The following is a 15,385-nucleotide window of genomic DNA, read 5'->3' as shown; positions in this document are numbered from 1 at the left end:
TCTCCTCACCTCCGTCAAGTACTGGGATGAAGTGCTGTATTAGGGCCAAGTGATGATGCTGTTGCGTCCAAGACAACCTTCGGTCAAGTTGGATCCTGGACACTGAGGAGGTCTGAGTTAAAGATGAGGGTCTGATGGTTCCAATCGTGGGGATGGTATGGGGTGCAGCATCTGGGGATCAGGGTGGGCAAGACATTGCCCCTCATGAAAGCAGACTCATATGCTGCCTCTTGGTTAAAATTTGGGGTCATCTCCACAGATGTCAGTTGGGCGTTGCTCCAGAGTTCTCTAGGAGTGATCCAAAAGGTTCCCTTTCCTGCTCCCTCGCTCCCCCACCCAGCTTCTCTAAATCAGTGTGGGGTGAAATTTAGCCAAGAAACTGTATCAGAATTTTGGTGAGAGGAGGGAACGATATGTAATGGAAAATTATATTCAGTATATTATAGCTGCTTTAATTTAGGTTTAGTGATGATGTTTAACTTGCTTTGAAATGTCAGATCTCAATAAAGTAATGTTTATGTTTAGCTAAAGGGCCATAGATTCAGAATCGTCATGAATACCATTTATGGCCTGTCTTCTAAGCAGCCCCCCCTGGCTCTCCGTTGAGGGACTCCCCTCATTGGCTCACTGCTGTTCCTTTCCCTCGGACCGCAGTTTCCAGCTCTGCATTGTCTGTCTTCCAGTGGATATGTTATAATTTCCAGCTAGACCCATAGTTCTCTGTGGAGGCATTTTGCCCCACCTCCACCCTCCTGGGGGCACATTAAGCAATGTCTGGAGACATATGTATTGTCATGATTGAGGGTGGATGCTCTTCACGTTCAGTGGGTAGAGGCCTGGGATACCACTAAATGCCCTGCGATTCACAGGACGGCTCCCACAACAAAGACTTAACCCAGTCCGAAGCATCAACAGGGCCTCTGTTGAGAAGTCTTAGGTTAGATTGTAAGCATATTATGAGCTGACGTGATGTCTTAAGATTCTGGCAAAATAATTATCACCACTAGCAACTAACATTTATCACACTCTTACTGTGTGCCAGGCATTGTTCCAAACCCTTTCTACATATTATTAACGCATTTCATCTTTTTCTTTAGGAGTTATTGTCATCCTATTTCACAGATGGGAAACCTGGAACATGAGAAAGTTACGTACAGTTGCCCAAGGTCACACAGCTAGTACCTGGTAGAGCCGTTCATTAGTAGTAAAGATAGTAATATTCATCGTGGTCACATTTTCATTGATTTGTATTAATCCAAAAGCTTTCTCGAGATTGACTCATTTCATGTTTGCCATGCCTTGTGGAATAAATATTCTTTAATATTAACCCATTTCAGATATGTAGACACTAGGACTCGGTAGAGCTTGCCTTGTATCTATACATCGGTGTGTGTCTTAAGCTGGTGCCTGTCTCCTCCAGGGACTGTAACCCTAAGAATGCAAGGACTTTGCTGCTCTCTTGCTCCTTTTAGTGACTCCACTATTCAGCTCAGGGTCTGACAATGGTGCACACCCCAAAGGGATTAAGGGACCAGGGAATGAATGAAGTGGCAGGGTTTTAGATGCCCGTGGATGGATCTATTGAGGCCTGCCGGTGGCTCAGCATCTGTGCTGTGATTTTCTGCTCTCCTGTGGTTCCTTCCCTCCACTGGACCTTGAAGCTGCCCTGTGAAAGGATCTGGTCCTTTTCACCACACAGGCTCCAAAAAGTGACGGGGACAGGTTGAGAGCATCTGCTCTCTGGCCTCTCTTGAGCTTTGTCAAAACAAGCAGTGCGTGCCTAGCTGGCGTGGCTCAGTGTTTGAGCGTCGACCTATGAACCAGGAGGTCACGGTTCAATTCCTGGTCAGGGCACATGCCTGGGTTGCGGGCTCAATCCCAGTGTGGGGCGTGCAGGAGGCAGCTAATCAATGATTCTCTCCCATCACTGATGTTTCTCTCCCTCTCCCTTCTTCTTTGAAATCAAAAAATATATATTAAAAACAAAACAAAAACAAAAAAACAAGCAGGTCATGATTGTTTCCAGCAGCTAAAAAATTGTGACCTGTTACACCCCAGCTTTTAAAAATATATATATATTTGTTTATTGATTTCAGGGAGGATGGGAGAGAGAGATAGAAACATCAATGATGAGAGGGAATCATTGATCGGCTGCCTCCTGCACGCCCCACATTGGGACCAAGATCGCAACCCGGGCATGTGCCCTTAACTGGAATTGAACCTGGGACCCTTCAGTCTGCAGGTCGATGCTCTATCCACTGAGCCAAACCAGCCAGGCTACACCCCAGCTTTTGAGGCACCTTTGGAAGTCTTTATGACCTGTTCTCAGAGGAGGGATGGGCTTCCTTGCGACTGGATGCTCATGTTCCTACCTAATGAAATTTGATGACATGTGAGGCTAGGTGGAGATACTTTCTTCCTTCTGATATCTGGATATTTTCAGAACTTAGATAATTTTATCCTATTTACATCAAACATGCAGGTAACTCTAGACTTTTATATCTGTATTATTTCTGGGGAGGTGTAATATGATTAGGAATGACAGTAATTGACATTACATGCTTAATTAAATTTCCTTTGCTGTGAATCAAAACCTTTTAGCCCAGTCCTGCAGTGCTATTTCTAGACTTCTCTTTTACATGCTCTGATGTGGTGGGTAGCAAGTATGACATAAATTCACTTTTATAAATTCTGCATCCCATAGACTAAATGAGATAATGTGTGCAAGGTCAACTTAATGCCAGCCACATAATAATTAGTAAAAAAGACAACAACTGTGAGCTGAATTTGCATACTTTGTGCCTTTTAGGTATTAGCTATTTGAAGAATATGGTGTTTCTTACATGATAAGTATAAAGCTGATAATTATGAAAAGGCCCCGTTATGGGTAGCATAGTAATTACCTCCCAGATTTCTCCTTCTTTTAATTGGTCCATAGGGCCTTAGAGTAGTACCTTATTCAAAAAGGGGAAAGCACCCAAAATAGCCTCTTGCTACCACCTCCTCATGCCCCCCAAATCCCAGCAACAACAATAAAAACCTCATCTGCCAGCCTGCTAGAGGGGACTGAAAAGGGGGGTTTGGGTCAGTTCCTTGAGTCTAACCCCCCACCCTTCATTCGGGTACACAAAGCACCTGTAGCCATTGCCAGGTGTCTGATGCCCCTGGCTCTTGAGCATCCTTGAGCCCCTCTGCAGCACTGTCTCCCAGCCTGAGCCGCACAGTGGTCTTTGGGGTCAGATGGAGTAGGAGGAATCCCCTGCTTCATTGGCCATGGTGCCTCCTTCCAGCCCAGAGACCTTCCTTAGGACTGATCTCAGCAGGCCTATCTTCCTCCCACCCCAACCCCTACCCCCCGGGGCGGGGTGATTTGGGCACAGGGTCCTGGAGGACTGACCACAGTGGTGGGCATCCCTGCCAAGTTCCCCAAGATCCAGCATCTCGGGAACCGGTCCTGGGACTGACTCCGCAGGGATGCTCCACCAGAGCGCAGATGAACTGGTCCCAGTGTCTGAGGAAGCAGCTCAGCTGCTGCTGGGTCACATCCCTGCTTTCACCGCCAGCGAAACAGGCACAGTACCAGGTCCTGCCTCCCGCTGAGAGGACATAGCGTTCAGCCAACCAGCCAATAAACCCAAAGGGCCAACATTACAAATATTCAAATTGTTTGCTTCCCATCCTTAACACATGCTTAAGATGATGAATTCGTGCCTATAGTGTGCATGTAGATGCCCTCACATTTTCATTATCTATCTGTGAGTTTAGGTCATCTCTCCTGAACGGACAGGTTCCCCACAACAACTGAGCAAAGACTTGAGGGCGTGGCATGGCTACTTTATGTCCAGAGCTGCCTGGGGTCACATAGCTGTGCCCACAACTGGCGTCTGCCTAAGGAGATGCTTATGACCTTGAGGCTGTGGGTGGACTAAGAAATGCCGCGTCCTCCCAGATGACACTCATTTCTCATCAGCCCCCAGCAGTTGACTCCTTGCACCCCTGCCCAGCTCTGACGGTGACTCTAGGTGTATACCCAGACTCGGCAGCAACAGGCAGGCGCTCTAGACTTCCAGTTGCCAAGAGGAGAGAGGCAGACTCCTGGTTGCTTTGCAGCAGGTCTAGGAGTCTCATGTGGCATCATATTAAATTATATAGGCAGCCACTTGTTCTCGGCCGATGCACTGAGCTGACAGTTGTATCGAGCAGGCAGCGTTCTCCTCAGGACACGGTTGAAAGATCCTATAGCTCTGCAGCCCTCCTGACCTCTGAAAATTAGCCTGAAAGCAGAGGGGTGTGGCGGCTGCACGGAGAGGTCAGCTCGCGGCACAAGGTACCATGACTGTGGCTGACATCCTAGACCATGGGCTGCGGGGCACTTTGCCCTAAAGGTAGGTCAGAGCCTGGACCAAGTTGGGCATGCTACCATGGGGGGTGGAGGGGGCGGGATTCTCTGTTGGAAGTGCCCTGGCCAGCTCCTGGCTCATCTCTGGTGTTTGGGCTTCTGAGGTGGTAGGTGCCCCCTCCTCTTGCCTCTGAAGGTTTTTTAATATCAAGCTGACCTGCATTAGCCTAGCTCTGTTGTTAGAGACAGATATGGAGGGAAAGTGTGTGTGTGTGTGTGTGTGTGTGTGTGTGTAAGATGTTTAGGGGTCGAGGGAGGAGATAAGGATGAAGAAATCAGGGGATGAAGGACTTAAAAAAGAACAACTCTCCCTGACTTTACTGCTTGCTGCCCTGTTCCTGGGGAATCTATGTGTTCGTTCTGAACGTGTAGAAAGCAGCTTTTGGTCTCTGTGAGCTATTAGCCTGCTAAATGCTTTTCCTAAGACCTAACAGCCAGCTCTATCCCATGCTGGAGCCGAGAGGGTGTTGTAATTCTCATTAGTGACAGCAGTATGACCAGGACAAATAGCTTACTTTAAGAGCTCATAGTAACGCCTAATGGGCCTTCCCAGTCCCCCCCGATTGTTTGGAATAAATAGATTAAGACAGGATCTGAAATGGATTTGATTGATGTCCATGCAAGTTCTTGGCAAGATTTTCGACTCCGTTTTCACCCAGATTAAACATGGTTTGAAAATTCACATGTTTGGGCTTATGGCTGGGCTGCAATGCCTCCCCATGGATTTTGACAGGTTAAAGGTCACATCAGTTTGGGCTCCTTGGGTCCAAGTTCTGAGAAGACTGCCATTAATAAAGGAGTAGAAAGGCTAGACGTGAGCAACTTTCAGGCATATGGGCGCCTGAGGGATGGCCTTGGTGAGTTCTGCTGGCTCCCCTGAAGATGTGGAGGGGAGACCTGGCTCCTCCCTGGGGTCCGCAGTGCTTTCATCACAGATTAAAAGCCAACTCCCACTTGATGAATGAATACACCCCAAGTTCATTCGTTTGCACTCTCTGAGAAAGCATTCGCCTGGAGGGTCCCAGCCAGAGAGACTAGCCATTCTTGGGGGAAATGAGGAGACTTTGAGGGATCCAGGGGGTTTGACCCCTGGAAGGCTCCTAAGCAGAGCTGGTGCTTACCCTTTGGTGATGGGGCTGGTGGGTGGAGCAGAAGCCAAGGAAAGGAAGGTGCTGAGAGGGTCCTGGCTGCTGCTGATGAGCATTTCATTGTTTTATTTACATCTCTGTGGAGACCAGGGGAGAGCAATGTTTCCCCCAATATTTCCTAGTTACTTACGTATCTTTTTCTTTAGATAAATTGGCACTTAATTTATTTTAGTAACGTGCCTTAGGGGCTTCGATAGACTTATGGATTTTTATAATGAAGTCATTATATGTTAAGGCTATTAATCTAGGCTTGCCACATGGGTTGCTTTGTTTTTTCCAGATGGACCTTGTTCTTTCTTACTTGCCCGGATCTGTCTCCTTATTTTACAAAACAAGCTTGTGGTTTTCTTCTGCTCCCCACATCCAGAACCTAGTTGTGAAGTACCATGAAAGAAAAACTTACTACTCAGGAACCTCTTCCTATATACAATGTCTAACGTATACAAAAGCAGGAAAAATAGCGTAACACACCCTCAGTCAACCCTCACCCACTTCAACACAACGATTAATCCGTGGCCGATCTTATTTCATGTATCCGCCCCATCTGACCCTCAGCCTCTGCCAGTACATTCTTTTGCAGTGAATTCCAGACATATTATTTCAGTATATATATATTTTTTAGTTATAGCTCTTAAAGATATGGGCTCTTTTTAAAAACACAATTTTACAACATGCAGACAAAATTTAATCATTCCTTAACATCTTCAGCTATTCTGTCTCATAAATTTGATGGGTTCATTTATTATTTTTACAGTTGGTTGGAATCAAGATCAGACTAAGTCCTGGGCATTGCAACTGGTTGACATTCTCTCAGATCTCTTTTATTCCTTGAGAAATATTTATGGAAGAAATCTATAGAGTTTCCCACAGTCTAGATTTTGCTAGCTGTACATTGATGGTGTCGGATAATAAGCCCCTCTGACCCCTGAAAAATTGGTAGGTAGATCTAGCCTTGATGGTGTTGTGTCATTTGAGGGTGGGGGGCAAGGGAGGCATCATATCTGATTGTCTGTCTCTCATTATGAGAAGCCATTGGTGATCGTTGCTGGCATATGTTAATTCATTAGTGTTTTCAAATGGTTAAATTCCAATTCATTTGTTTCATTGTTATATATTATCTAAAATGCTTTCTAAAGATAAACTTTCCTCAATAAGTATTTGGTCAGCCACAGGTACATTTGATTGAGAAAGATAGGCTAAATGTTAGATTATTTCCCCTTTATTTACCAGTTTTCAAAATGGGTGGTTTTCTTAGCATCCTCCAGAGGTGACTAGAGAAGTGGTGGTGTTTTTTTTTTTTTTCTAGTATCATTATTAACTCATGGATTTAAATATATCTGCTGTGTTTCAAGATATTGCAGTTATTGTCCTTATTGGTGCTCAAAGTTTTCTGGTTTTGGCCAATGGAAACCTTTTTGATACGACCCTACCTGGTAGAAATTCATAATTTATTGGTTTCTGGCAATAAGCTGTTCCAGGTTCATCTAATATATTTTCTGCCTCCGATCTAGAATCAGCCATTTCTCCAAGGAGCCCTGCTTCCTTTAAGTGGGAAATGGCATTATTATTTAGGGTCCACAATCCAGGTGCTATGGATATTGAGCGCCACTTTTTCCCGCCTTTGAAAATTCTTCTAAACCAGTCACCACTATCAACAGCACCACCGCCCATCGCAACCCCCACTGCCATCGCCATCCCACCTTCAGTCTCCATAGCAACTATAACATAGTCCTTCTCCAACCTGCCTGGGTACTTTCAGAATGCCACTTGCTCCCAAATGTCCTGCTTGGTAAAGCATTTCATCAGTCTTTTACTTTTCTATCTTTTCATCGTCTTGTCTCTTGTCATCTGTTTGAAACCCAAGACAAGGGGATAGAGCCTAATTTCTTAACGTCTCCTCCAACTTTGTTTTAGAGCTCTGTTGGCTCGCCAAAGTCATTCTTGTTTCATTAGATCATCTCTGAGCAGTCCCTCCCTCCCCGGGTGCTGATACGCATGAGTCAGGCACACATCGGGAAGCGTGGGGAAGGGTAGACTGACAGATACTGAAGCTTACTTAGGCTTGTCCTACTAGGCTGGGCAGTGTGTGTGATGTGATCAGCGCTTCATTATAAACCTGTGAGCTAAGTATTATGATTTCCGCTCTAGAGGGGAAGGAAAGTCAAATAGGAGGTAGGGTTGGGATTCTTCCAAAATCTCCCTTGGACTGGCCAGAGCCCAGGCCAGCCCAGACAGCCTTATCTGGAGTAGGTCCCATCCCAGGAAGACTTCCCGCTTAGAGGAGTCCACTAGGGAGCCTTTGCCCAGCCATCCTACAAACGTGCAGAGCCCTGCTTTTCTTATCCTTCAGGGGCTTTCAGGATGAGATCCACACTTTGTATGTTCTGGCCCTCGGCTTAACTCTGACACCCCACAGACACATTACTCTACCACAATCTTCTTGAAAGCATGCCTGTTCTCACATCTCAAGATCTTTTGTACCAGTATGTCTTTCTCCCTCTGCACCTGGTGAACTACTCTTTTAAGAGGCAAAGGAAAGTATCTTCTCTGAGAAGTCCTCCCTGATGTCCACTTCCCGAAGAGTTAAGTGATACTGCTTTGGCTTCCCCAGGGTACTCTGCTGTCCACTGGGGCTGGGTCTCATTCATCCCTTTGACCCCAGGACCCAGGACCGGGCCTGGCCCAGGAAAGTTGCTCGGGAATGCTGTTGAATGCATACTTAAGCAAATGAGTGAGTGTGTGTGTGGTGCCAGCTACTGCACACCTGCTCACATGGTAAAATGTTATCTTCTTTGAAATAGTCTGCCCAGTTTCTGGTGGCCTCTGTCACTCTCTGCTCCTGTTGTGCCTGCTTTTGTCCCTAAGTTAAATTATACTCCGGGCCTGAAAGACGCAATGGGAATGAGGCCCCAACGCATTGCCTTGCACATAGTCAAGACTCAGTAATTATCCGGGGAATGGAATCAAACGGGAGACTGTACAAAGGCAGCTACAGTCAAGTGTCAGGCTTGCAATCAGCGAGACGCCAGACAGGCAGTTAAAGCATCTCTGATTTACCACAATTTCTTTAATAGGTTCTCAGTACAGATTTGCTGTCAACATGGCTTGTTGGTTTTAGAAAAACAAAAACAGGGAGCTGCAGTGGCTCTTGCGGGGCACGACTGACAACGTGTTGCCACGGCTAGTGTGGTAGTTCCCGGGTTTCCATGATGGGACAGGACTCGGTCATTGCGCTGAGGATATGTAAATTGCAAGCAAAAATGCTTGCCACGACACGTCCCAGACCCCCACGTCCCAGAACCAGAATGTGTCAGGGCTTTCTGCGCTCTCCTTGGCTGCCTCCAGTCCCTTATCCTTCTCTTCCTGAAACCCAGACCTGCCCGCGTTTAATGCCTGGCTCTGCTCTGGAAGATAGAGAGGTTTGTTGGCTGTGAGGCCTGCTCAGGGGCCAGCACTGCCACACCATTCATCGATCCAGTAAGTGAGCATCAAGCACGTGTTGTGGGGTGGGTGCTGCTGTGCAGAGGTGGGCAAAGCCTCAGTCCTCTTGGAGCTCTCAGAATAATGGAGGAGACAGGTGTTTTTCAGGTAGGCACCCAGATGTACTAGTATATTGACAGACGGGAGTAAGTGAGATGGAGAGAGGAACAGAGACCGAGCCACAAAAGGGCCTGGCACCATCTTCTCCATGAAGCCCTCCCTGGCCCCTCCTGGCAGCGCAAGGCTAGCTACGGCTCCCTTGTCACTGGAGCCGGGCCTGTGTTGGCCCTCAGCCCACTGTGACTCTGGGTGTATGTGACTTATTTCCCAGGGCAAGAGTTAGTTCTTTCCTAGAATAGTGCATGGCATACAGCAGGTGCTCAATCAGTGCTCAAGGGTGGGAGGAAGGGAATGAGCATATTTTACAAGTCCCCATCCCATCAGCTGCAGGAGGCTTGGACTTCTTGAGACACTGTGATCTTGATGGCGTGGTGATGACCTGGTCCCAAAGCTTCAGCTCTGTCCCCGAGAAGCAGGTGTCTCTGCTCCTAAAGGTTGTAGATGACGAGGAATGAACGGAAACCCTCCGCCCAGGGCCTCGCCTGTGGCACGAGCTCAGCGCAGGTCACCTCCCTTCCCCTAGCTTCAGAAATTGTGCTCTCATGGAAGCAACCTGCCTACTCACCCCTACCTAAGGTCCTCTTAGACTGCACCTGAGCAAGTCAGGAGCGAGACTCACGTCCTGCTCATCCCCGCGTCTCCAGCCTGGGCACGTCAGAGTCAGGACTGAGCAGATGTTTGTTTAGACTGGCACTGACCAAGGGTCATAATGTGAAGAACAGGATTCTGCAGGCAATCCATTCTTGTTTGCTTCTTCTGTGGTGAAGAAGACTATGTTCCCCTCCCAGATTGGTTGTTATCTATGCCTTAACTCCCACCTGCTCTCCTGGGATTTCTCTCCTAGGGGGAGTAGGAGGCAGGGTCCTGGTGCCCCTGAATCTCTAGGTGAACAGCAGATGCATTTGTACTGCATGTCACACTCCCCGGCCACCTCTTGTTTCAGCCCAGCTATGGTAGACAGTTTGGTGCACACAGCAGGCTGCCACCTGAACTTGGCACCTCTACTTCACTGTGGCTCTGGCTTCCAAAGCCCTCTCAGCTGTTACCCAGGGAAGCCTGTGGGAGCCTCAACTAACGGGGAGATCTCCTGGGGAAATCACAGAGTTCCTCAGAGAGCCCATGGCATTTGAGGCTCAGTGGCCCATAGGTGACCAGCTCAGTGACATGCACCCCCTTCATTGGTTTTTCCCATGTCTCTGTCACTCGCTGTCACTTCCCCTCACCCTTTCCCTGGGATTTCTTCTGCTTTCAAAGGACTCCAAACTCAGATACCAGGGAAAGGAGATGGCTGTTAGAATTATCTTCTAGGAAACTTTTCAGGGGCATTTTTTAAACTTTCTAGACTATAGCTTTCTCATCCATGAAAGAGAGGGGGTCCTGTGGCCTGACTCTAGTCCCCAGGGGCCCCACATTCTTCACTAGCTGGTCCCATTGCCTGGGATCACACTCACCCTTCATAGCTGGCTGATGACTCAACCTTCCAGACGCAGCCGCCTCCCCCCAAGACTGGAAACCACCTAAATGTCCCTGAGTTATGGAACGGTTAAGTAGCATATGTGTGTACCTTCAAGAGAGATTGAGGAAGCCATTTAAAGTGATATTTTTGATGGCATAAGGAAAGCTAATGAGATTATATAATACAATAAAAGTAGGCCATCTATATAATAAAAGCCTAGGCTACCATTATGGTGGAATGACCAGAACGACCAATCACTATGATGCACACTGACAACCAGGGGGCAGACACTCAATAGAGGAGCTGCCCCCTGGTGGTCAGTGCACTCCCACAGGGGGAACACCACTTAGCCAGAAGCCGGGCTCATGGTTGGCAAGCGCAGCAGCGGTGGCAGGGGCCTCTCCTTCCTCCTGCCTCCACAGCAGTGCTAAGGAGCACCGAGTCGAGTGGCAAGGAGCAACAAGCAGGCATGCAGTAAGGAGCCAGGGGTCCTGGACATCCCCCAAGGGGTCCCAGACCGTGAGAGGGTGTAGGCTGGGCTGAGGAGACCCCCCACCCCCTGCCATCAGTGCATGAATTTTGTGCAAAAGTAGGCCACACATGTACCCAGTATGTTAGTGTGTGTGTGCACGCACACACGCGCATATGTGTATAAAATAGAAAAGCTTGTAAGAAAATACAGTATGTTAACATTTTATCTCTAAACAATGGAAACTATTTTTTCTTCATTTTTTTATATTTTCTTTTTTTAATATGTTGGTTTTTGTTTTTTCTTGATTTCAGAAAGGAAGGGAGAGAAAGAGGGAGAGAGAAACATCAATGACAAGAGAGAATCACTGATCAACTGCCTCCTGTACACCCCACGCTGGAAATTAAGCCCAGAACCCCGGGCATGTGCCCTGACCTGGAATCAAACCATGACCTCCTGGTTCATGGATCAATGCTCAACCACAGAGCCACACTGGCCGGGCAGTTTTTAATATTTTCAAGGTTCTTTTAAATGAGCATATTTTTCTTTTTCAGTCAGAAATAAATCAATCCATTATTTTATAATTTATTTTATATTTTTGTTAATCCTCACCCGAGGATATTTTTTCCAGTGATTTTTAGAGAGAGAGGAAGGGAGCAACAGAGGAGGGTGTGGGAGATGCCGAGGCCACCAGAGGGTTAGTGGGGCCCCAGCACCCTGTACAGCTTCTGCACCTCACTTGCTTTTACCTTTAGATATCACCTGCATCAGCTTCTTCATTTCATTCTCTGTGGCTCTTTGACCTTCGTGTCTACATAATCATTTCTTCATCCTGAACAGCCTGTCATCTATTTCGCAGTGTTCCAGTGCTGCCTAAAGAGTGCCACATCAAGTACTAGTCCCTCCTCTGTTGCTCCCTCCATCCTGGAGGGACACTCTTCTCTCAGGACTTGGGTGGAAGTGCTTATCATATTGCATTGTATTTTGTGCATTCATCTTTCCCCTCCCCTCCCTACAGCATCTTCCGAGCTCATGGAGTATTTATCATGTGCCTGACACTGTGCAGGGCTCTGAGGGCCACCACAGGTAGCTGCCCTTCAGGAGCAGAAAGGAAAGACTGACCCCAGAAAGGAAAGACTTCTTTATCTTCGTAGTCAGAGCTCCTGGCCCACCCCCTGTCACCTGAGGTGTCCATCCATGTTTATGAATGAAAGACAGAAGTAGAGCCAGTTCTACACAGGCTGTCCTGGGTCGCTCAGGTACCCGCTTTTCATGTGTAATTAGCCAGCATATCAGATCAAGTTCTGTGGTCTCCATGACTGTTCCAAGTGCTTAGGGGGCATGCAGACACACAGATGCACATGCATGCCCAATGGTTTGGCGTTTTCTGCTGTCAACTCCCAGGATGGCACATCCATATCACCTGCTTAAGGAGGAGCAGACCTTTAAAACCAAGGAAACGGCCCAGCCAGTGTTGCTCAGTGGTTGAGCGTCGACCTATGAACCAGGAAGTTATGCTTCGTTTCCCGGTCAGGGCACATGCCTGGGTTGCAGGCTGGATCCCCCGTGTGGAGCGTGTAGGTGGCAGCCGATCAATGATTCTCTCTTATCATTGATAATTCTATTTCTCCTCCCTTCCTCTCTGAAATAAAAAAAAATATATCTATTTTTTAAAAAGTCATTTGAAAAAATAAAACCAAGGAAACAGTTTTGGTTCCTACTTTAAAGGGATAATGGCAGAGCAAAAGACAAAGAAGAGCGATGTGCTTGGTGATGGACCCTCTGTGCTGTGCAGTGTTTAGTTAAACTCCCATGGCTTCCTTGAGACCTCCACCAGTGCTCCAATTCAGACTGTTTTGACTGCTCAGAGAGCCAATGGTGCATCCATCTCCCTCCGTGCTTACTTTCAATTGGTGGGCAGCTGAATTACATGTTCGGGTGAACAATGAATAAATGTTAAGGAGCCATTTGCTTGGCAGCCTTCCAATTCTACAGAGACTATAAAGCTGACCAAGAGAAAGACGCTCATGGAAACGATAAGACTGAGAACTGTAGATCCCCCTGTCAGCTCCCATCACAACACCAGCCTCTAAGTTCTCTTTGTTTGGCTGCACTCCAAGGGCCGGATGTCAGTCCCTGGTGACTAAACAGCTGTGTCAAGTAGAGCGGAGTGCGGTGAGACCCTGACAGTCCTCTGAGGCCACCACGAGCTGGCTCCCACGTTTCCCTGATGCTCTATATTATGGCTGCTAAAACAAGTATCCTTTTAGTTAAAAGCAATAAAACTCTGGGTTTAAAGGCTGGGATGGAGAGGGTTGGGATTTTGCATTTCCTTTGGCAATCTCACACAGAGAAAAAGTGAACCCACGTGTTGTAGGCAAGAGTGAGTACTGAGAACAGAACCTGTCCCGCTAACCAGGAAAGCTGTTAAAGGCAGAATAATGGTCCCTAAAGATGTCCAGGTCCCAATCCCTGGAATCTGTGACTATGTTAACTTACATGGGTTAAATTTTGGTTGTTTATCAGCTAACTCTAAAATAGGGAAACTGTCCTGGACTATTCAGGTGGCCCAGTGTACTTAGAGGGTACTTAAAAGTGGAAGAGGAGGTCAGAGTAATGCAATGTGAAAAGGATTTGACACCCTCCCCTACCTCATTACTGGCTTGAAGATGAAGGAAGGAGCTTCAAGCCAAGGAGTACAGGTGGCCTTTAAAAGCTAGAAAAGGCAAGAAAATGGATCATCCCCTAGAGCTTGCAGAAAGGAACATAGCCCTGCCAACACCTTCATTTAGTCCAGTGAGACCCACGTTGGACTTTTAACCTATAGAACCGTAAGGTTAATAAATCTGTGTTGTTTCAAGCCACCAAGTGTGTGGTAATTTGTTACTACAGCAATAGAAAACTAACACAAAAGCCCATCCGGGACCATGAATAGACATTGTTTCCTGAGCAGTTACAGAGAAAATCATTACAGAGATCTCTGTATCTTCAGTGATTCTTGTACTAGTGGGACAAACCCCCTCTTGGGAAAGCAGAAATGACCCTGCCAGACAGGCATCCTTAAGTTATGAGGAAGCTCTGTCTTCTCATCTCAGCCTTGGAATCAAACAAAAAAAAAACCACATGCACTTCTTCCTGGAAACCTGGCTTCTCACTTGGACATGAGTACAGCTTGCACTGTAGGGCCTTTAAATGGTCTTTGTGCTTTGCCTCTTGTACAAATGCTTCCATAGGGCCCAGCTAATGTTGAATAAATTACCACTTTCTCCTAGTCATGGGAAGGAACATGTGTGTCCCATAAAGTCATGTGTTTCCCCCAGTGAACACTACATTTGGTTGGAAAAAATAGAAAATTTGGGTTGGTTTTTAAAAAGAATAGACTATTTTTGTAATAGTTTTAGATTTACAGGAAAATTGCAAAGATGGTACAGATGCCCTACACCGGTTTTCCTCTTATTAACATCTTCCATTAGTGTGGTACATTTGCTATACAGTCTATGAACCAGTATTGATATATTATTGACTGAATTCCATAGTTTATTCAGATTTCTTTAGTGTTTTTGTTGTGTGTGTGTGTGTGTGTGTGTGTGTGTGTGTGTTTTACCTTTTTCTGTTCCAGCATCCCATATTACACTTGGCTGTGACATTTTCTCAGACTTCCCTTGTTTGTGATGATCTTGAAAGCTCTGAGGAGTACTAAGCAAGTATTTTTTAGGCTGTTCCTCCACTGGAATTTGATGCTTTTCTCATGATTAGGGTAGGGAAGGAAGAGCACAGAAGTAAGTGCTGTATTCAACATCAAATCCCATGATTTATGATTGTGGTGTTGTCAGGTTTCTCCACTGTGAAGTTTCTGTTGTCCCCCTTTCATATTGTTCTCTGTGGAAGGAAGCCACTATGCAGAACCCACATTTGAGGAGTGTGGGGCAATGTTCTCCTTCTTAGAGGGCACAGGATCTACATAAATTACTTGGAATTCTACAAAGGAGATATCCCCTATCCCTCATTTATTCATTTAATTGGTCATTTTATCTGTATGGATTCATATTTATTTTATGGTTTGGGTTATAATCCAATACTTTATTTTGTTGCTCAAATCATTTCAGCTTCTCTACTTTCTTTTTCCAGACTCATCTTGTATATTTTCTCTCCAGTTCTAGAACAAGCCATTTTTCCAAGGAGTCCTGGTCCCTTCTATTGGAGATGGTACTAGGAACTAAGATCTGGGTACTACGCCGAAACCGGTTTGGCTCAGTGGATAGAGTGTCAGCCTGCGGACTGAAGGGTCCCAGGTTCGATTCCGGTCAAGGGCA

General features: G+C 46.6%; 1 protein-coding gene across 1 annotated transcript in view; it reads left to right on the top strand.

The window, feature by feature from the left end:
- Positions 1 to 4,291: 4,291 nt before the first annotated feature.
- The window catches only part of PARVA (parvin alpha), a 66,822-nt gene continuing 55,728 nt past the window's right edge, over positions 4,292 to 15,385 (top strand). Inside the window, exon 1 of the mRNA XM_006763456.2 lies at positions 4,292 to 4,385. Coding sequence (XP_006763519.1) covers positions 4,358 to 4,385 — 28 coding nt within the window. The 5' untranslated portion in view covers positions 4,292 to 4,357. The remainder of the gene's footprint in view (positions 4,386 to 15,385) is intronic.

The sequence above is a fragment of the Myotis davidii genome, unplaced genomic scaffold (assembly GCF_000327345.1).
Source record: "Myotis davidii unplaced genomic scaffold, ASM32734v1 scaffold118, whole genome shotgun sequence".
In the NCBI taxonomy this organism is placed as follows: domain Eukaryota; kingdom Metazoa; phylum Chordata; class Mammalia; order Chiroptera; family Vespertilionidae; genus Myotis; species Myotis davidii.
The sequence above is the reverse complement of the archived record's forward strand: the minus strand, read 5'-3'. Positions and strand labels throughout refer to the sequence as shown.